This window comes from Tachypleus tridentatus, chromosome 1 (assembly GCF_004210375.1).
Source record: "Tachypleus tridentatus isolate NWPU-2018 chromosome 1, ASM421037v1, whole genome shotgun sequence".
Lineage (NCBI taxonomy): Eukaryota > Metazoa > Arthropoda > Merostomata > Xiphosura > Limulidae > Tachypleus > Tachypleus tridentatus.
In genome coordinates this window covers 49,893,980-49,916,173 of record NC_134825.1, presented here as the reverse complement: position 1 = coordinate 49,916,173, position 22,194 = coordinate 49,893,980, and the positions used below count along the sequence as shown (strand labels likewise).

At 34.2% G+C, this 22,194-nt stretch overlaps 1 protein-coding gene across 6 annotated transcripts in view; it reads left to right on the top strand.

The window, feature by feature from the left end:
- Positions 1-22,194, top strand: part of LOC143247975 (puratrophin-1-like) — a 216,870-nt gene that overhangs the window by 116,299 nt on the left and 78,377 nt on the right. For 4 of the 6 annotated variants that reach the window (XM_076496506.1, XM_076496505.1, XM_076496503.1 and 1 more), the window contains exons 2-3: positions 10,072-11,051; positions 16,808-16,951. In XM_076496506.1, coding sequence (XP_076352621.1) covers positions 10,349-11,051; positions 16,808-16,951 — 847 coding nt within the window. In that variant the 5' untranslated portion in view covers positions 10,072-10,348. Of the gene's footprint in view, positions 1-1,314; positions 1,687-10,071; positions 11,052-16,807; positions 16,952-22,194 lie in introns of those variants that run through there. The other 2 variants (XM_076496507.1, XM_076496502.1) reach the window with 1 other exon arrangement.

The window sequence follows — 22,194 nt, the reverse complement described above, 5'->3', positions numbered from 1 at the left end:
GTAATCTAAGGGTTGCGGGTTTGAATCCCCGTCACACCAAACATGCTCGTTCTTTCAGCCGTGGGGGCGTTATAACGTTACAGTCAATCCCACTACTCGTTGGTAAAAGAGTAGCCCAAGAGTTGGCGGTGGGTGATGATGACTAGCTGCTTTCCCTCTAGTTTACACTGCTAAATTAAGGACGGCTAGCGCAGATAGCCCTCGTGTAGCTTTACGCGAAATTAAAAAAGAAACAAAACATTTCATATCAATTACAGTTTAATTTTTTATTTTCTATTGTGGGAGGACCTCTTAAATGAAGGGCTCGTGCCGAACGTTGAATCTGTAAAATAATTCGCCATCAAGCTGGAGTTACGTCCCTTTGTCTATGTCAGAAAATAATTGTGTGCGATAATACATCAACCATCACTAAGTAATAAAAAGAAGTTAAATAAAAATTTTAGCGACTGAAATACTTTCCATGTACAGTTCAAACAATATAACATTTCTGTTTCATTTAGACAGACATCATGTACAAATATTTATCGTTAGTACATTTATCTTTACAATGAGCAGAAGACTACATCTGTTTAATATTATGTAACATATATCAACTCTCATCTTGGAGCATAGCGAAGTACTCGTGGCAATAAAATCACTACTTCTGTAGGGATGAAGTACTTATGATCAGATCTAGGGGTGAAATTCTGCCAGTACAAAGTACCAGAACTTATTTTTAAGGCGCTACTAGCACCGTGACTTATTTAAGGTGCTCTGTCGATTTTACGTTTATATGTATTTCTTTTTTTTTTTTCGAAAACAGGTCCACTTCATCCAGTCGAGTACCTCTACATTTTTTTGTTTTAAAATTTCACCCCTGCTCAAAACATTTACGTCGAAAATTCGCCGTTTATTTAATTTATTTTTATATTTCATTCGGAAGTTTTTTAACTCCTTTTCTCGAGCTCCAGTACCACGTGATAATTTTATTTAGCCTATTTATTTTGCATTTTGTCTCGACAAGAACATCTTGATGTTAGTAGCTTTGGGAAAAACAAGAGAACTTAAACACGCTAAGAAGCACGTGCTATTTTAAGAGAAAGAGCTCTTCATTGAGTTAGATAACAAGTAAAATAAACAAATCCAATTTCAATTCCTCGCAATCTATTGCTTGAGTTAGAAAGCTTTTATGTAACGGAAACGAGAAATTCTTTTAAAAGTAACTTGAGAACAGGGAGACGATAAGATGAAGAGGGGGTCCTTTGATATGATTGGTGCAATTTTCACCGCTAGGGATAGTGAGAGTTCGGTGGCCTTGTGCATGCGTCGAGGTGGCCCGCCAGTAAAAGTCGTATATCCTAAGGAAGAGTGGCTTTTATTCCAAGCGATTACTACAAGGTTTAGCCTGTTGATACAAAAATAGTGACGTTGTTCATCTGTGAAGTGGTGTATTAAAAAAAAAAAAAGTAGTTCAGGCTCTGCGTTCCCTTAGAAACGGCCATTTGTTATTTATTGGGCAGAAAATGAAAATTTTCAACTACACGCATGGTTAGGTAGGGTCTGTGTGAGCAAAAAGTTGAGTGGACCATGATGACCTTGGGGGTAGAATAAGTGTTGGTCAGTGGCGTTTGCTGAGATTTCGCTTCTATTCTCTTTGTTGTGGTGCATCATAAATATAAGTGACGTACTGCATACAGCATTATCAAAGTAAGTGTATTTATTTTATATGTAGTTGCTAACTTTGCGTGGGCATGCAGTATAGACCACATAAATTTGAATCGGGAGTCTTGTATATTCAGAATGTAGCTTATCAGATATACACTGCAGTATAGTTTTGTTAAATTATAATTATCTACCTTATATATACCGGAAAAGCATAGCTTAAAGACTGCAGTATAGTCATATATGTGAATCAGCCCTCTTATATAAACCAAGATCAAAGGTTAAAAATTTCAGTATAGTATTCAATTTTAAACTTATTGTTTCTGAATTATTTTATGTTATATCACGAATTTTTTAAAAATAAAAATCAAACCTCTTTCTTCAATAGGAACTTTAAAGTAAGAAATCGATAAATACAGTTTGTTGTCTACACTTTTCATATTGTACTTTCAGTACATAGATTAACAACTTCTAATATCTAGAACAGTCAGTACACTACGTTGAAACAATGGCTTTTATGACGTTGTTTGACAACAAATATAAAACCTAGTATTGTTGTTAATCTATACACTGAAATGAATCTTGATTTGCTGACAAAGAATATTTACCAACATTTGTCTACTTCGACAGCACTTTTGTTATTGTTGTTGGGTTTAGTGTAGAAACTGCAGTGTAGGTCACATAAGATTCCACTTTCTTAAATCAACTTACAGACTAAATTTTATATTTTTATGACATTAATTTTACACAATCTAGAAGTTGGAAAAATTATTAAAGGACTCGCCTTTTTCTTTTTAATCAATTTTAAATTTGTCAAATATTAAATGTGTTTTTCGTTTTAACCCATGAAACGTTGTTCCAGTGATTTATATGGTACATTTATCAACAGCTGTATCAAAACGTGAAGAAGTGTAGCATTTGTTTATAAGATAAAAGTCTTACTGTCTTCTTCTCTCTTTTATTGATGCGATCATTATTAGTGCTGGACTTTTTGAAAGGAATATTTCTTGTTTTTGCTTTGTTCTCAGTCTCAGGCCATCTGTTCTTTTAGCTTTTCCCTCAGACAAACTACAGAAACAAAAAAACAGTTTTCACAAACTAAAGTGTAAGCTCGTTCTATTTATTTTAATCACACTTCTCTCCTCTTGTAAGACACCTTCCCATATTTCATCCTTTTAACATGTAAGTAACTCTTAATAGAAAGCGACCAGTTATTCGAGTAGCTCCAGTGTGGAGAGCCTCTCGAGCACCGCTGTTGGATAAGTAGGCGTAGAAAATGTGTGTCGTCTGTACGTATAGCACGTGACCAAAGATGAGAAGCGTAAAACTGATTTATTTCCCTTTTCGAGTTTTTCAGTTTAATAAGAATAACGAAATAAAAAAGTGGAACTGAGAAGATATGTACGATCCACCAAACTCAACCTATTCGTGAACATTCTTACATTAATTGCACAGCCTAAGCACATGTGATTCAACAAAACCATCTGTCTGTCTGTCCGTCCATATGACGCTGTCTGTTAATATTTTTCCAACATACAAATACATGTCTTACAAATCCGGGAGACAGGCGAAGATTTATATTCTATTCGGTGAGCATGAGCTTTAGATTATTTTAAAATTAACTGTGCGTATGTGATGACAGCACGAAATTTATCCGTTTTAGTTTTTTAGCTTATCAAACATTCAGTCGAATCTTGTCCGTTTGAAATTATTGAATGTTTGAGATCTTCATTTATATATTTCATTATTCTGTTAGAACTCTTGTTACAGTTCTTTCTTCGCTCTCTAGTGAGTTTTGTTATTATTATCATTCTTTTAATAATGGTAAGTTTGTATCAGTTACTTCACAAACACATTTCACTCCAATATATAATCATTACAACCATTTTGGCCTGCAATCTCAAGGCATTAATTGATAACAGCGGTAGTAAATATCAGAAGGTGGTTGTTTTATCGTATCAGCTAGTGTTCAGAACTTAGGTGATCACAGGTGTAACACTGTTCGTATTGTATTATTAATGCTTGCTATCCACGAATATTATGTTTTTTTACTGTATCATTAGTGTAATCTTTCGTGTTCACAGGTGTTACACTGTTTTTATTCTATCACTAGTGTTATAATATAGTCTCGCTTTCATCTCATTATCGATATTTAGGTCTTGCAGACCTGGAAGGGTGAATTTCCTTACGATTTTTTCTTCTCCGCTGGTAGATTGTTACTGCTTCGGTAAATATAAATATAAATACTGCGTGAGGGTTAGAATGCCCCGCACTTACTCCAACACATTTCAGGGCAATGTCCATGAAGGTATTTACGTTGATATTCTATGATAAATACATTTACTCTGTACAGTTCCACATGTATTTATCACCTGACGTTGGTTGTATTACTTGTCGAGAGTGTTTACATATAATACCCTTACAATGCTATCGTATAAACATAAAACGAATATTAGTGTCTTCGGCTAGTGATAAGTGGCTTTATTAAATTCCTTTTTTCTATTATAAATGTTGAGAAGAGAGAAGAACATGGCTGTTTTCTTCATGTACGCAGTAGCAATCTAATTCACACAGTGGGTTATTTTTGTACAAATTTCGTGTGAAATAATTTAGCGAATTTTGTCGGAGTCTATCAAAGAGTATTTGTATGTTATCATATTCGTGCATAAATATTGGTGAAGAGGATTTGGACATCTTGTTTGCTGTAGTTAGTACCGAGTTCCGTATATTTTATAATTCACTTATGTGTTTCACTGCAGTATTAATCCGTGCCGGGTATCCGCATTCTGTGACTGACTGTACGTTTGTTTTTCCCGAGTCTGATGTTGTCAGCTGAAATTCCGTTGTTTTTTACCGTTAGACTCTCAACTTAATTCTTATGTTGCTACACTTTTATTATCATAATACTTATGTTTTATCAATGTTAATTTAAAGCGATATGTTAATCCGAGAAATTTGGCTAATGTTATAGTCTCAGAAGTGTTCCATTTATGCATAGTTTTGATGGGTCTGTTTTGAGTTTTGTTAACTTTCCAAATATTACCACTTGAGTTTTGGGGATATTTGTTCTGATCCGATATTTTTCCAATATTTCACAATGTTGTTTAACTGTAGTTGTAGAGTTGGTGCTGCTGTTGAAGGTGTGGATGCATTTTTCTAGATAGGGCCTGGCATGGCCTAGCGCGTTAAGGCGTGAGCTTCGTAATCTGAGGGTCGCGGGTTCGTGCCCGAGTCGCGCCAAATATGCTCGCCCTCCCAGCCGTGGGGGCGTTATAATGTGACGGTCAATCCCACTATTCGTTGGTAAAAGAGTAGCCCAAGAGTTGGCGGTGGGTGGTGATGACTAGCTGCTTTCCCTCTAGTCTTGCACTGCTAAATTAGGGACGGCTAGCACAGATAGCCCTCGAGCTGCTTTGTGCGAAATTCCAAAACAAACAAACTTTTCTAGACCGCAACATCGTCAGCAAACTGTGGTGAATATTTTTGATTTGTATTTTTCAGGGTGGCGGGGACCGTGTGATACGATGCCGTAATTTGGATGTGGGGTGGAAACTGAATGACCTGGAAAAAATTCCAGTTTCACTGTTCGGGCGTCTAATAAAAAGCCTGAACAGTCCTTTATACTATAACACATGCTTAAAAAAGCAAAAAACATTTTAACCCATACACGTTGTTAATAATTAAAAGATACTATTCCGTAAGAGATAAGAATGCGCTTAAAGCAGTAAACAATCTCTAAGTTATTTAATATCAACTGCAAAGTCAGCGCCATTTTGTCTACTGCTTTTTACTTTTTTTCTACGCTCATCAACAGACGCAGTAAAGGAAAACAAGTCCTGGTTGTTCTCGTTTTTGTTTCTTTTATTTTACCCCTATTTAATGGGTAACTATGAAATAAAAATAGGTAAACAATAAGAAGTGAGGGATACAATATTCATATTAATTGGGAAATCATTGTTGTACGTGAAGTGTACATTTCAAATATTATTCGTGTATGTAAGATGTTTTAAAAATCATTCATCTACGTAAAGAATATGTTTCAAGTACAAATTTTGACACTGAGTTGATTTTGAAATATCTTTCTCATGTGGAGAGGTCGGTTGGTAAGACGATATAACAATGTATTAGTGCTTTGTTAAGGCGATTCACGTTATTTATTTCGTTGTTGTTCAGTTTCACATACTGTTTTTTAAATTCGTACCTGTTTTTCCTCTAAAATATTTCTGTGCTGTCAGCTTTGGTTAACCTTAGCATGATCTTGTTTGATTAAGTTGGTTTGTGAAACGACTGAGCGAACCATAGACACACGTTCGTATACAAACACATTCCAAAGTGCTTACAGAGTTTTTTGCCTTGAGACACTAAGTAAATATTATATAATACGTTTGAAAATGTGGCGGCGGAAGTCTTCTCTGGGAGCATGCCATGAGAACAGCGACCTGTTAAATGTTATCAAACATGTCATCTCTTGTTTCACTCCGTTGTCCCCTACTGACCTGAAACAGGTTGGCACCTGCATGTATTTTACAGCTGTATAGAAGAAATTACTATCTGTGCACTGGCCTGTTATACAAGTAGTTTGTTTTGTTAGTTCTTATGATCTAGGATGGGCATTGGAAGCTTGGGTGAGGTTCATTTGATCACTGTTTACATTCAACCAAGTAAACACTTGTTCTATATTTGAAGACTCCCAGTAAAACTTAGTTTTTGTAATGATTTTACAGCAGTTTGGACCAGTTCTCTAACTTTAGCGCAGAATCCCAAAGGAAGACGAAGGAGAGATCCCCTCTCTAAAAAAAAAAAAAAAAACAACCGGTTTGTATATACCTGTTTATTATGTGTAACTTTTAATGTTACTGTATTATTCAGAACCGTACATTCATAACTTGTTGAGATTAAGTATGTTGTGAGAGAGTGTTTATGTAAACTTGATTTTTAAAGGAGTTTCAGGCATATAACCTGGAATAACATTATTAATCTTACTTATTGTAAGAACGAGGTAATATAACCTGGAGTAACATTTTTTAATCTACGTATTGTAAGAAATGGAAGTAACAATTACGGAAAATATTACACAATTGCTGACTCAAATTTGTAGCACAAATAGCTCTCGTGTAACTTTGAGCGAAAATACAAAACAAACAATTAAATTTGTAAGTTTTATATTTGTTAAATACATTTGTACATTGATATCGAACGAAGTTACAACTAAACTTATGAAGCACACGTAAAAGGACTGGGAATTCACTAATGATTATGAGTGGTAGGTATCTTATCAGTTTACATGTAAATATTAAACTTATTGCACACAGTCGTAGAATACACTAATTTCATTCAAGGGAAAATAAACATCACAAACCAAGTAATGGAAAAAAATTGTGAATGTAAAATGATGTAGGGATGGCAGTGCCTAAAAATGAAAAAAAAAAATATATAGTGATGATACAGCTATAGATAGCTCATCCCTACATTACTTTCAGTATTAAAATTTAATGTTACATGATAAAATGCATACTTGGATTTAATAGTATTGCAGTTATATATTCCTGACTGTTTTTATGCAGTTTGTTTACCATAATATCATTGTTATCTCAGGGTAGGCAACAATGGAATTTAAATAAGAACCTAACGCTTAGGTGGAAGGAAAACCAAGTGGAGTCTAAGCGTTTTAGTTATTAAATATTATTTTAGACTCTCGCTACCAGGTCGGTTGAATTGACCGACCTTGTACATTTTGCATTGTAACACTAAAGTTTAGCATTGACAATCATGTAAGGATGATTTGTGTATAGTTTTTATGATTCCTGTAGCATTATGTTTGACAATTCAATCCCTACATCATTTTACAGTTACATACTATTTTTCATTACTTTTATATTAATTATGAGCATAGTAGTGTATTGGTCAACATCACATAAATTAAGCTTGACTGTTGAAACCTACAACCTTTAACTTGGTTTATTGTTTTCCAAAACTGCATTTATAATTAAATAATTTCGTCATCTGGCACTTACATTCGCGCGCATACAGACGTAATAACGTATATTAATAATATATGATCTCATTAGATGTGCAGCGTAATAGATAGTAACGGCGATTAGTGAATGGAATTCTTTCATTTACTGTTTAAGTTATTCTGCATTCGTGACAGCTGCCATGAATTGTTTTTAAAGGGCAGGTGAAAACACGAATTATGATCAGACAGCAGTCGTCCCACTAAATTCCCTAATTTTGCTCCTGATTGCCCTTTTTCTTTACTACAGATATCGCCCACATCATTATTTATTAGGCGTTTTAATTTTTTTTCTCGTGAGCAACATGGACTCGAGACTGGCGCTACGTGGCGTGTCGAAGTCTATCCATGGCAAAGATAGGGTTGGGAACGTGTTTCTGATAGTACGTTCTTTCTTTAGTTATTACCCCGATCCTGTTTCTATGGCATACATCTAGCTGGTATTGTGGCCAATTTTCAAGCGAACAATATCATGATTATGTACCAAACAGCTGTTATGGCGAGTTCACATAATTGTTATGGTGTCCACATTTCTACGTCTGCGTGTCAGTTTCTAATTAATTTTATAGAAACTTTCGTGTTGGGTGCTTAGTTAAAACTGGGTTATATATTTCTGGTAAAGCAGCCGAAAACAGAAGACCATTAAAAAAAAGTAATCGTTCATACATATTGATTTCGTTTAATATGTCGTCCAGTCAGCTAGAAGAATGTTAATTAAGATACGTTTCCGATACATTAGCCTACAGTAAGTGTTCTTGAAAAATGTCTTGTTATAAAATTATTATAAATACAACTTGCAAATTTACACAAGACATTTGAAATTCTTATATTTATTCAACCAGTTTGAAATACACTTTTTATCTTTCAATATTATTAATAGCAATTAAGTAGCTGATGTACCTGTTCATCGTAGAGAGAAGACATGAGGGAAGGGTCAGTTTAGAACGTCGATGTCCTGTGCAACTCAGTAAGGAATTCGTAAGGGTCTAATGAAAGGTATTTAGTTACAATCAGTCCAGTAGTCCTCCAGTTATAATCGTACACCGTACAGAGAAGACCTAGAGGATCAGATCTGAACGGCGATCCTTATGTCATATGTTAAAGGATCCTAAGGTTACATGTCTAGTTTAGTTACAATCGGTCCATCGGTTTACCAGTTTTAAGATAACATTATAAACACGCACTTTTTCTTTTCTTTTTTTTGCAAGTAATAGACTGGGTGATGGAAGGGATATACCTAATGAGCTCTTTTCTTATCATCGTTCAAACTATGTTGAGAGTCCGTTCTTGATGAGAAAGCCACTTGAAGTGAAAATGTATTCTCGAAACGGCTGGTATGGGTATTTAAACTTTAATTAAAATAAAGTACAGAACAAAAAGAGTTTAACTCTCTTTTTTAACCTGAAGATGACCTAAGAAGATCGAAACGTTGTTCTGTACTTTATTTTAATTCGTTTTAATACCCATATTAGTCGTCTTGAAAATACTATATTGGGAGAATTTTTATCGACGTTACATGTAATTGTAAGGGTGATGTTATAACAAATACCAGTTCGTTATGCAATAAAAAATGTAAATATATCTAAACTGTGGAATGTGGTGATATTCTAGATTTTTCTGTAGAATATTCGAGATTTACATTCGCGCATGAATCACTGCGTATTAAATGTCATTTCATGTACATGTATTTCTTACTTTTTTCAGAATTACTGTCATTTAATCTCCAGTTCCAAAAGCTATTTTATGCCTCCTCAAAAGTTCAAAACGCATATTTTGCTTTTACATAATTTGTTATTTCCTTTTGGAGGATGACAGATTGTGCTGTGAAAGTCTTTTGAGAATGATTGTGATATTTGATGCTGTAATTGTTTGTTTCGTCTTGGAAGTGGTTCTGTCACTTAGAGCTATATCTGATTTGTTTCTTTTTGAACCAGTTCTTCATACTTTGCGATACATTCGGTTATTTTTTCTTGAAAATATTTGGTACTTTGCACTATATCCAGTTATATTTATGGATATTTTTTATAGATTGTTTAGGCAGAGTATTCATGATGAAACTTCGTAGAAAATACACAGAACGCTTTAAGTTTAAAAGTATATTCAATGTATAATGTGAATTATATATGGTTATTTTCTTGAATTAAGGTTTTCTTACTTAATTTTTGTTCCTTTATGTTTGACATAATTATTAATATCTTTTGAAAGTAGCTTTGCAACGTTTTGCATCTTCAAGATGTCATGAGAACCTTTTATAATGATTTTTGTGCGAATAAAAATATTTTAACTGTTTGAGAATACCTACTTATGCAAAACTAATAAAAATGCTGTATATGTTTTCAAGTAAGACCCATCTTGTATTTGATTTTGCTTAATATTTATGATCGATTTTATTTTTATTCTTTTTCATAAACCGATAGTCAACTGTTACAGCATCGTCTCCATGCCGTTGTGATCAGAAGTGGAACGGTTCGTCTTTCTGTTTCCTACATGTGGTTATACACTTGAGTGAAATCGACAAGGTTTATCAGAAGTTTGGAGATCTTTCTTTCTATCTTCGCAGCGGGAAAACGTGCGAAGTAGCAGCAGAACGTGGTATTTCCCTTGAACTTTCCTGCTTGCTTGTATAGGAATTATACAGGTACTAAATGTTAATAACAGGTGATCAATGACCTTTACTTTTATAAGCTCTTTACAATGGACTCGTTACGTGATATTGCTGGAACAGCGACTCCGGCGATTGGTGTGCTTTCGAGCCCAGAATCAGATGAACATCTGCCCATCCTTCTGCAGAACCTTCTGATAGCTATAGAGAGAGGCATAGAACGAATTGAGTGGGAGGGTGTCCGGAACCCTAAGATTTATAATCACGTATGTTCAGGTCCAACTAGCAACCATTTAGTGGACACTAAGGACATTTCAGTACAGACTAGTCTCTTGAACCTCACTTCACAAAACTCAAATAGTGATGATAAAACTCGAATGGAGGGTGATAAAACTGAAGATGAGGTTCAGTCCACTGTATCATCTGATATTGCAGAAAACCACTGCAATAATTACCAGGATTTCGACTCTAGAGGGAATTGTGCAAAGTATTCTCAAACTGTTCAAAGTAATCAGTGCTGCTTAGATGTTATCAGTTTCGAAGACAACGTGGAACCATCATCATGTACTTCCAAATGTGCTGATTATGAAATACATTGTTCAAATATTTGCAAAAAAGAAGAACATCAGAATTTTTCTTCTGATCCTTCTCAAACTATGGAAAGCCAAACATATTCTTCAAATCTTTGCCAGAATTTTGATAATGATAATGGAGAAGAACAAAGGTACTCGGATGTTCTTGTTCTAAACAACTCGGAAATTGATACTTTGGTAATTAAACCAACTTCAGTTCCAGGTGAGAATAGTTAATTGACATTTTTCAGCGAGGGTACACAACACTTTAATGTCTTATATTTTCATCTAAGGCTGCCCAGAAAGCTTGGTTATTTACAAGTTGTTTTCACTTATGTTCATGCTCTTATCTCTCTTTTAATTATATTATATTTAGATGATTTATTTACATCTCTATTGGTCCATGTCCTAACATTTCTCATGGTCTAGAAAAAAGTTTTTAGTGCTTTTTTTTTTCAGTAACTGAGAACAACAAAGTGTAGAAAACTACATAATTGCTGTAGTGATATAACTGTGTATCTGTTAAAACAACTTTAAAATATTAAGTTTCAAACTCTCTAGAGTAATTAAAGTTGGGAAACGTAATATGTTTGGTTTCATTTTTTTGTGTAATCTAATATTAATGTAAGTAAAAATATTTGATCAGAACCAACGTTCAACCTAATTCAGAAATCGGTTAATTGCACATATGAAATTATTGAGGTGTTGAGTGAATGATAAGATAGATACTCTTTTATAACACTAAGGTTTTTAGTTTACAGTGTGTAAATAAACTAGACACATTTAATTGAATAGTTAGATCAATTTCGGTCATTAGCCCTAAGTAAAACTTCATTGGTTAGAAGATTGACTTGGTTCTCAACTGGTAGTATGACCATAAAGTAGAATCTTGTTTGGTTCTTTTGTGGATGTTGAGTTTAAATACTACCATCGGTGAGGAACTCAGACGTGATTGTACTTGTACTTTCTACTAAATGTAAGATATTGTAGTCTATCTTGCGATTCAGTGTATTTCAGATGGCAGGGTACTGTGTTACTAATCGTTGCGTGTTTAGAGTAGCTTCGGAGTAAATTGTAATTATGTGACTCGACTCTGGCTGACAAAGATAAATATGATAATTCCTAAATCTATATAGTTACAACCTATTTGAGAATACGCTTTTTTTTTTTATCATAAAGCCAGCACTCCATGTGGTGTGTGTTCTTAGTTTCCTTGTACAAAGTTACTTTAGCAACTTCTATTTTTCGTTTATCCCAAAGGATGAAAATGGTTACTCTTGGACCTATAATTGAAAGTTTGTTTTTTTCTTCTAATAACCAGTTATCAATCTGCTGGTGTCTTTTGTTGGATTAAGACAACTTGGCTTTACTAGATGGAAACGCGACATAATCAGAGCATACAAGCCCTTCTTTTACGTAATTGATAATTAACTTTGAGACTTGTTCCAATTCTTGATCCAGTTGACATTTTTACAAGCAATAAAGTTCTGTACATAAATATTTCCTAAGTGAAATGTGAAATAAGAACAGCCCTAGTTAGGTAAACAAATGAAGTGCAAATGATTGTAGCAATAAGTGAAACAGGAATTGTTTTAACAATAAAGGAAATAACATTTCTGACGAGAGAAATAGGAATAGTTATAACAATGCGCGACATAAGAGTTATTCTAACAACAAATAAATCAGAATTGTGCTTTTAACAAATGAACTAGAACTGTGCTTAAAAGAAATGAATTAGAATTGTGCTTTACAAATACGAAATTACCCAAGCAACATGTTTAGAAGTGTTTCTAGAACATGTCAGAATGCTAAGACAGTTAAGGGACCGTTTTACCAAATTAAGATCAAGCTATTTATGTTTATTTATATTACACTTAATAACAATATATAGACAAAAACCTGTTGTTGTAAACAGAAGCTTAAGCCAAAGTGCACGCTACATATAACAATGGCCTTTGTGATCTTCTGTATGAGGCAACTTTAGACATCACAATGAAGCTTTGGTGCCCGTTACAAAAGAAAAAAATTTAGAAGAATATATTTATTTTGAATGTATGTTGAGTCATGAAGATGCTTAAAGAAATGAATTACGTATTCTTTGTGTGATTTATATATTATGAAGCAGCAGGAAATAGGAAATGAATCTGACTTGTAGTAAGAATGAAGGGCAGTGTTTCAGACCGAAACAAACGCGCGCGCGCACACACATTTCCCATGTAAAAAATAAATATTTTAAGCTAACAAGAAACTTTATACCTTATTTACTGTTTGTTGTTCTTTAAAAATGCTGAATATCAGCCTATGATTGACATTTTTTTCATCAGAGTTAGGTGCTGGTTCAACCGGCTACTGTATGTGCGCACGCACACACACACACACACACACACACACACACACACGCATTTTTAAAAAAAATCTGACAAATTGTTATTTTTATTCCTTCCTATCCTTTTACCGCCGAATCCCCCTCTCAGTGGCACAGCGGTATGTCTGCGGACTTACGACTCTAGAAACCGGGTTTCGATACACGTGGTGGGCAGAGCACAGATAGCCCATTGTATAGCTTTGTGTTTAACTTCAAATAAACAAACCCACCACTAAATAATTTCGCTAGCTCATCTTTCGCATGCCCTATTGTGGGTCAGCAGTAAGCCTCAGGCCATAAAACTCTTTAAAAAAAAAAGGGGGGATAGAAAGGTCGGTAGTCGCGGTGGGTTCACCACAGAGAGTTTACTGTGTTCTTTGTCGCTCAGCATCAAACAACCAAAAATATTTTTCGGGTTTTTAACTTTCATGAGACTTCTTACGTTACGCAATTTTGTGTACAGAATTCGTTCATTTTCCTGGAATACAGTTATACATGTTGGAAGTGCCCAGGTTATTAACAAGTACTTTGGGTTATGAGTGTCATATAAGACTGGTAGTTAAGTCCCACTATTCAACCAAAACAAGAATTTGGGGATTTTGAGTAGTTCAACATTCTCTGTAGCCTATAAATTCGAAAGTAGGAACAATTATAACATTTTTGAAGCTTTTGCACAAGACTCCAGAACGAAAAAAAAAACAAAACAAATCTAAACATAATTTGTTTTACTTCCCCGAAAGGGAGCCGAAAACAGCCTGGATGAATCGCCTGTTTTAACCACTCACTACGATACAGTAGTGTGTTGTTTGTCACTCGGTCAGTAGACACTAAAGGAACATCACTTCTAGGACGCTTAATATGACAACTTATACTGTCATGACCTCAGTAAAACGTGCACATGCGCCATGAATCACAAGAAGACTTGTACATTCTGTAGACTACAATACAGCATGACATATGAGATTCAAAAACAAAAAATAAAAGTATTTGTCACTCTTAATTTTGGTTTTATTTACTCTTGAAACAGAGTACTTTCAGGGACGCTACGCAAGTGCATCTAATATTTATATATTTAAAACAGTTAGGGATTATTTGAAACTCTCGATTCTACTTGATTAGGTTCTTTTTTGTTATTGTTTTGCTTTTGAAATAATTGGATAATTTCGACTGCCCTCGTAATTATTAAGCAATAATATTACAAAGTAAGATTCCCTACGTTGTAATTATGATAAAGTACTTCTAAACAGTGTACGAATTTCATCATTATCACATTTTCAGTTCTAAAATTCAAAGAAATTTTTTGACACTAGTTTTCTTTTTAGCATGGTAACGTATTAGCTCACTCGCGTCACCATGACAGTTATCAGTGAAACGCCATTGCGATGTTTTCTGTCCTATGGATTGAGCAGTGGAGGCCACGAGGTGAATCTTTCTACAGGTGAATAAAAACCGTGGCCGAAAACCTTGTCATGACTCATGTACTAGGAATGGGGGGTCTTTCTTGCTTCTGAGGAGGCTTTTCACGGCCGAAGGATTGTGTTACTGACAGAGCTTCAATATAAGATTTAAAGAAGCAAACGTCAACATTATTTATTATGGCTAAACGTAATTCTTTGTAAGAATATTTAAAGAAGCGATGACAAATATATTTATACCGTGTAGGAAGAGTGGGTTGAATGTTTTGTCACGTGATTTTCCCACAGCGCAAATTTAGGGATCACTTCTTTTGTATGGTAAGGTGTCACAGTATTAATTCTTCAGAAGCAGACAAGAACAAAGTGAGGATAATAACAACTGAAAACCTCATTATTCCATCCTCACTAGGTTCTAGCAAAGAAAACTTTTAAAAACGTATTTAAAACAATGGGAGAAGCCGGACATTTTCTTTGCTGATAGAATGTTTCGTTCATTTTGTCTTGTTTTATTTTCCTTCATAATAAGATGTTTTGCTGTTAATTTTTTTTAAAATATCATGACTCCACACATATTTCGGTGCATTTTGCGTGATAAACGATTGTAAATCGGTAATAATCATAATAGCTTAATTGATAATTTGGGCTTGGCATGGTTTCGTGGTCTACATGCTGGAATGCTGATTGGAGGGTCTAAAATCAGACCTTGCAATATTCCGCTGACCACACTAAAAATTCAGATATTTAAGAATAGCCATATTAGCTAACTTATCGCTCTTCCTCTAGTACAGTGGTTCCCAACTACGGGTGTGAGATAGCGTTCCATGGAGTGCGAGATAACATATGTTTTGGCCACCTTCACCTTTATTCTTAAATAAATAATTACTATGAGGGGTGCGGGGTACAAAAAAGGTTGGGAATTACTGCTCTAGTAGCATTTTACACTTAGAACGGTTATGTATGAAATTTGAGGTTCCCATGTAACCCATGTGTTGCATTTGGTGCATTTATTTTTTCATGCTTTTTTGTTACTGAGAAAGTAGCTTCAGTGTATGTCGGATAATATCGAAAGGCCTATATACTTATGAGTTTTAATAGCTCCACCGTAGCAAACTCCTCCTAGTAAGGGGCCTTTCCGTAGGTAGGTTTTATACTTCTAGTATTGTGCGATTAAATTGTGCGATCGAATACACTTTAATAAAGGGACATAAAAAGGTGGAGACCTTAGTGAGTGAACTGTTAATCATATTCTGCTGTTATTTTTCCGTTGCATAAAAATAAAGTTGTTTGGTCAGAGTATTTTCAGGGTCATCCAGTTCATTAAGCCTAACTCCGTAAGTTAACATTTTTAGACGATTATTTGTTTCATCCGTCGATCTTTCTGCTTTAGTGATCTTTACGTTTTCGAAGGAAAGCGTGATAACAGTTAAACTTCTAAAAAACGCATTATATTTATATGCAATAATAATAAAACTATTTCCATTGGTAAATTGTAATAATTGTAAATGAATGAAATTGTGATTAACAATTGGCTAACTTTTTATGCTTTACAAATTCGATGCAGCAGATGTTAAACACAGAGCCTTATTTTGATAAGTTGTTCGGTTTAAGATCCGTGTTTATCAAAAACTTAGTGTTTATAAGTATTCAAGTATTTTGTTTAAACAGACAAGCCCTACCTACATGAGTTGTACACCTTATCTTTATTGTAGACATATGAATTTTCTTTAACTGTGTTGTTATTGATATATTGTTGTTGGCGATATATTTGTGTGTATGTTGTTCTCGGTATTTATTATTGTGCATACTATTGACATCTTTATGCTTCTGTGCATGTATGTGCGTATATCTGTGGTGATGGCGGTATTATTTTGTTGTTTATATTACTGTTGTTGATATTTTTTGTTTGTATGTTGTTGTTGGTTGTATTCTTTTGTTTTGGAATCTCTGTAGTCATATTGTTGTTAACATCGTGTGTGTGTGTATAGTGTTGGTGGTTGTGTTCTTTTGTTTTGGAATCTTTGTATCCATATTGTTGATATTATTTTACTGTGTATATTATTCTTTACATCTTTAGTTATGACAGCAAGTTTTGTATACCCATATGACTTGTTAGGTGATGGACATATTTTTGTGTGTAATGCTGGTATATACTTTCTGTATTCTTAAATTGCCTTTTTCAACTCACTAAATCTTCCTTAGTGAAAGAAACAACAAAATTGCTTTCAAGTACCTGTAAAGATAAAGATCTTGACGACGGTTACCATGACAACGCTTTGTCTCATCCCACTTGTATCAGCCAGGTGGATCCAGATTTACTGCATTCTGGTATAGCTTTCCTACCAGGTAAGAGAGAGACGGTAATCTCTTCAAATAATTCTGAAAAATATTACGTAGTGTTAAGAGATTTCACTTGAGATTAACCGGTTTTTTATATCATCATCTGTTACTAGTATTTTATATGGAAGCTTGCGTGAAAGGATGTTAATTGTATTTAAAAAAAGGAAAAAAAAACGTTTTGAGTATTTGGCATCGCTTATTTATTCAAAAGAACAATATAACGGATAAATAATTTGTTTTGTTAAATTAAACGAGTGTTACATGTCACTTTAGTGTGTGATTCTTGTACCGTAAGTGTTACATGTCACTTTAGTGTGTGATTCTTGTACCGTAGTCTCTTTTCATGATCTTACACTTTAAAAACTGTCTATTCACATAAGTTTTTTTTCTTCTACGGAAGGGTGGAAAGAAAACCACCAAAAAGCGGGAATATTTCATATTATTTGAATAATGAATACATGTATTCTTATCCACTTATGACCGGAAAATGTGCTTATCTCTGCGTACAGGGCATTTAAAATGGTTTAGTAAGGTGCTCTTTATCAAGCATCAGGCTATTTAATTGAGTCTATATACTAAGCTACATGATATAAAATTTTGGACTAAATCTATGAAAAAAATATTCTAATAATTTAGTATAAATAAGTTTACAGTGCTATAAAAATCAAAATCCAAAAATTTCTAAAAGTAAAGCTGACAATGTAGAATACATTTAATGTAATTAAATATTATTCTAACATTATTCAGGTACTAAAGTCTGAATCCAATTCGACTCTTTCAAGCCACCACCAGATCGGCAAATACGTCATTTAAAATTAGCACAAACGTTGTTTTTTGTTTTGTTTATTTTTGCGTGACGTGTCGGCTCTCTGGTATTGCTTACTATAGTTTAATTTCTTTTCTAATTTTCGTGATACGTTTAAATGACTAAACAACATTTTTATTTGCGATATTAAACCTTAAATTAAGCGAATAGTAGGACTCGAGCATTTTTGATGCTTTGATATAAACTATTTTCTATGATTAATCAGTGCTTAAAACCTTGTTTTAATTTCTAAATCTAGTGTCTTTCTTGCAGGTAGTTCATAATTAATCGGTTTTTGTTGTTTTTAACAATAAATTTCAAATAACTTGTTCGATTTGTGATTTATTTAAGTTAAAGAAAGATGCGAGTATTTCGAATATATGTTTCAACCCGCAACAGATGGCTTACAACGCTAAAAATTCTAAGTAAGATTCCTACTGTGGACTTAGCGCAGATAGCCCTTCGTGCAGCTCTCTTTGTAAAAAAAAAACAAAAACGAACGCTGTTAGCAATTTTTAACCGGGTTGTAATATAAATTGTTAAAACTATTAGTATCAGAGCCATTTTAAATTATTACGTATAGTTGAATGAAATATTATCAACTACTTTTCTCGATCTCTTTTAATCACACAGTGTAACGCAAACAAAACGTATTTCATTGAAGACTGGACAAGTTTGGACTTCTGGTGATGTTGATGCTCAGACAAAGATTTTAAAATCTGTGTTGTTTATTTTAGGCTTTGTTCCATTAAGCCTCTTTCCACATGAGAAAAATGAGACTGTTTTTTGTTTTTTTTCCTCTCTCTCTCTCAAAGAAGATTTGCTATCAGTCAAATCTCGGACTTGTTTGGATACTATGTTAGTTTTCGATGCAGTGTACAAGTCCCCCCTCCCCCTCCCCCCAGCCTAAAGTTCATGATGTCTCGAAAAAGAACAATGTTTTGGAAAAACTTCAGAACACGTTCCAGTACGGTTTTGATTTTCTAGATGTTTGTTTTGTACTGTCGGAGATCTTAAAGTAAAAGATATAACTAGGAAGACACGACTAGTCAAAGTGGGAAACTATAGTGTCAGGTAGCGAGGACTGTGTAGGTCAGAGTTGTAATAACATGACCATGCTGTCCAACCTTACCCACAACAATTACAGGTGTCTGAGAGAATCTATTGTTTTACAGTAACGGTTCAGTAGAAGTAGACTCAAAACGGATAAAATCGAAAATATTCGATTGCTTCTCCCTTTTAAGATGGAATGGTTACAGCCCATTTCTCCAGTTTTGTCTCTTCATCTTCAAGGTGAAATTACATCCGTTGCGAACATCCTTTGGCATGTTGTATAGATGTAAGTCTGATTTAGAGACACATCTGTACACTTTGATTTTTTTAAAAGTTTCTTTTAATCTGAAATCAATGACCGTATCCGTGTATAACTGTCGTTTTTAATACCTAAAGTTTTTGCGATATACACGTAAAAGTACTTAACGTTATGTATTTGCTGTTTCTAGTCAGCTGTAGGCAGGTAGTTGCTCTTAATAGAATAAAAAAGCAATAATAGTATGAAATAAAATAAAACTGATTATTAAAAAACAACAACTGAGGATAAATAGTCAAAATTATATTCTGAAGTTTTAATTTCAGTTATTTAATGCAAGAAATTGGAATTTCTTCTATAAATGCAGCCATGCATCACATCAAGGTACGAAAGGAGCGGGTTCAGTACCATGTATCGTCTGTATTTCTTGCTGATCAAAGAGGGGGGAAGAGTTGATTTAATGTCTTATCCATGTGAATGTGACGTGTGTTTTATCTCGCAGTTTGAAATTAAAATATTTATTATAATTGTATTTAAAGCTAACGAAATATTATTGTATGATGTTCTCTTTCTTTTAAAGACGAAAGTTGGACGTTTAATTTAACAGAGCTTGCAGTGAAGATGCCTTCAATTAGATATGATATCAGAATAACCACGTGTTTTTCCTAAAGATTACCCTGTTATTGGGAGTACGACCGAAAATATCAGTATCCAACTGATGAAACAACATATTCTAATTTCTATAAACAGAAATGATGGAAAAAATGTTTAATTAGCTTTATTGATTCCTAGGTCGCTTTTTTTAGTACATAACGTATTCTGATCGGAAGTTGATATTAATTAAGAATTCCAACAAAACGACACATAGTTCTAGAAAGAAATATTTTTTTTGTTCACTTTGTTTATCGTACTTTTCAACAACAATATACCAAATCTTGCTCGATGCTGATATTTCCAGTGTAGACAGCTTCTGTAAAGGACCATGCTGTCAACTTTAACCAATCATCTTGAAAAACTAACTACAGACTCCCTACTCCACTTCACTACATGCGAAAGAAGTAGAACACAGACTGCATTCCGCATGTTTTCTAAAAGCACCGATATTGGTTTAAACGTATGACTTGACATTTCATCTTTATAGCTGCAGCTCATTGCCGTTCTGACTATACAGTACTGGACTTTTATCTTGCGTAATTGATGTTATGTTTTTCTGATAGTAGCAAAACTTCATCCCTGCTTTACTGAATGTTTTGCGAACTGACATTTCTTGTTATACTTGAAACTTGCAGTAATCATAAAACTCATCAAAAATATTTCATCTTATCTGTACCGTGTTAGAATGTATTTACCGTCTCGTGGTTAGAGATCGTGTTCACACAGTTTCTGCTGTTGTTAGAAGTAGATCATGTTCACACAGTTTCTGCTGTTGTTAGAAGTAGATCGTGTTCACACAGTTTCTGCTGTTGTTAGAAGTAGATCGTGTTCACACAGTTTCTGCTGTTGTTAGAAGTAGATCGTGTTCACACAGTTTCTGCTGTTGTTAGAAGTAGATCGTGTTCACACAGTTTCTGCTGTTGTTAGAAGTAGATCGTGTTCACACAGTTTCTGCTGTTGTTAGAAGTAGATCGTGTTCACACAGTTTCTGCTGTTGTTAGAAGTAGATCGTGTTCACACAGTTTCTGCTCTTGTTAGAAGTAGATCGTGTTCACACAGTTTCTGCTGTTGTTAGAAGTAGATCGTGTTCACACAGTTTCTGCTCTTGTTAGAAGTAGATCGTGTTCACACAGTTTCTGCTGTTGTTAGAAGTAGATCGTGTTCACACAGTTTCTGCTGTTGTTAGAAGTAGATCGTGTTCACACAGTTTCTGCTGTTGTTAGAAGTAGATCGTGTTCACACAGTTTCTGCTGTTGTTAGAAGTAGATCGTGTTCACACAGTTTCTGCTGTTGTTAGAAGTAGATCATGTTCACACAGTTTCTGCTGTTTATCTTTCTGTTGCTGATGTCATCGACTTTAGCACTCATGATTTCCACATCATTGAAAAGCAAGATATCTGTGAATTATCTCGTGCAACTTTTCACTTTCTGGGTAGAAATGGAATACAAGTTCTGGATAACCAACTTACGAACTTCGAGGGGGGAAGTGTTAGTTTGTATTTGTGTGTGTGTTTTCTTATAGCAAAACCGCATCGGGCTATCTGCCGAGCCCACCGATGGGAATGGAACCCTGATTTTAGCGTTGTAAATCTGAAGACTTACCGATGTACTAGCGAGAGGCGTTAGTTTTTGTACAGGAAGTTTTAATTCCTCGTTTTGGTATGTTGCTCTTCTCCTACCGATGTTTTTGACTATTAATCTAATCAAAAGATCTTAAGTGTGAAAAAAGTGTGGTTAAAAAAAAAAAGACTTAGTATGTGACTTAAAGGAATGAAATTACAATTCATGACCAAATTGGTAGCTACACTAATACCACTGATAATAATTTTAGATGGAATATTCATTACTTACTTACCTAAGTCGAATATTTTGTTTTACCCACCATCATGCTCTAAGTTGAGGAAAATGCGCGGCCTGGCTAGCTACTCAATGAATATTCCATCTAAAATTATCATTGTTATAAGTGTAACTAACACTTTTGTCACCGATTGTAATTTCATTTTTTAAAGTCATACACTCAATCCCTTTTTGGCCTCACATTCTTTTTTCACACCTAAGATGTTTTTGATTAGATGTCATAATTATTTTTATTATAAATAGTCGTTTGTAACTTGGACTTCTCTGTTTTCCTTAACAAGTATCTCAGCAGCAGGTCTGATGGTTTATAATGCTAAAAATCGAGCTTGGATACCCGCAGTGCTTAGACTTTAATTCATTGTATAGCTTCGTGTTTAACATAAAACAAAAATAGATTTAAATCGACTAAATTTTTATCTCGGTGGTATACAAGAAGAAAAATTAAAATTTCCGTTTCCTCATTAGAAGATATCCATCATGTCAACATGTATGTAATGTATTTTTAAAGATATTTTGTAATGAGAGGTTCAGGTAATACTGATCTTCACGTAGTGAAGTCACTTCGAAAACATTTAGTGCCACCTGTAGCAAGAGAGAAACAAATACAATTGATTCAAACAATAA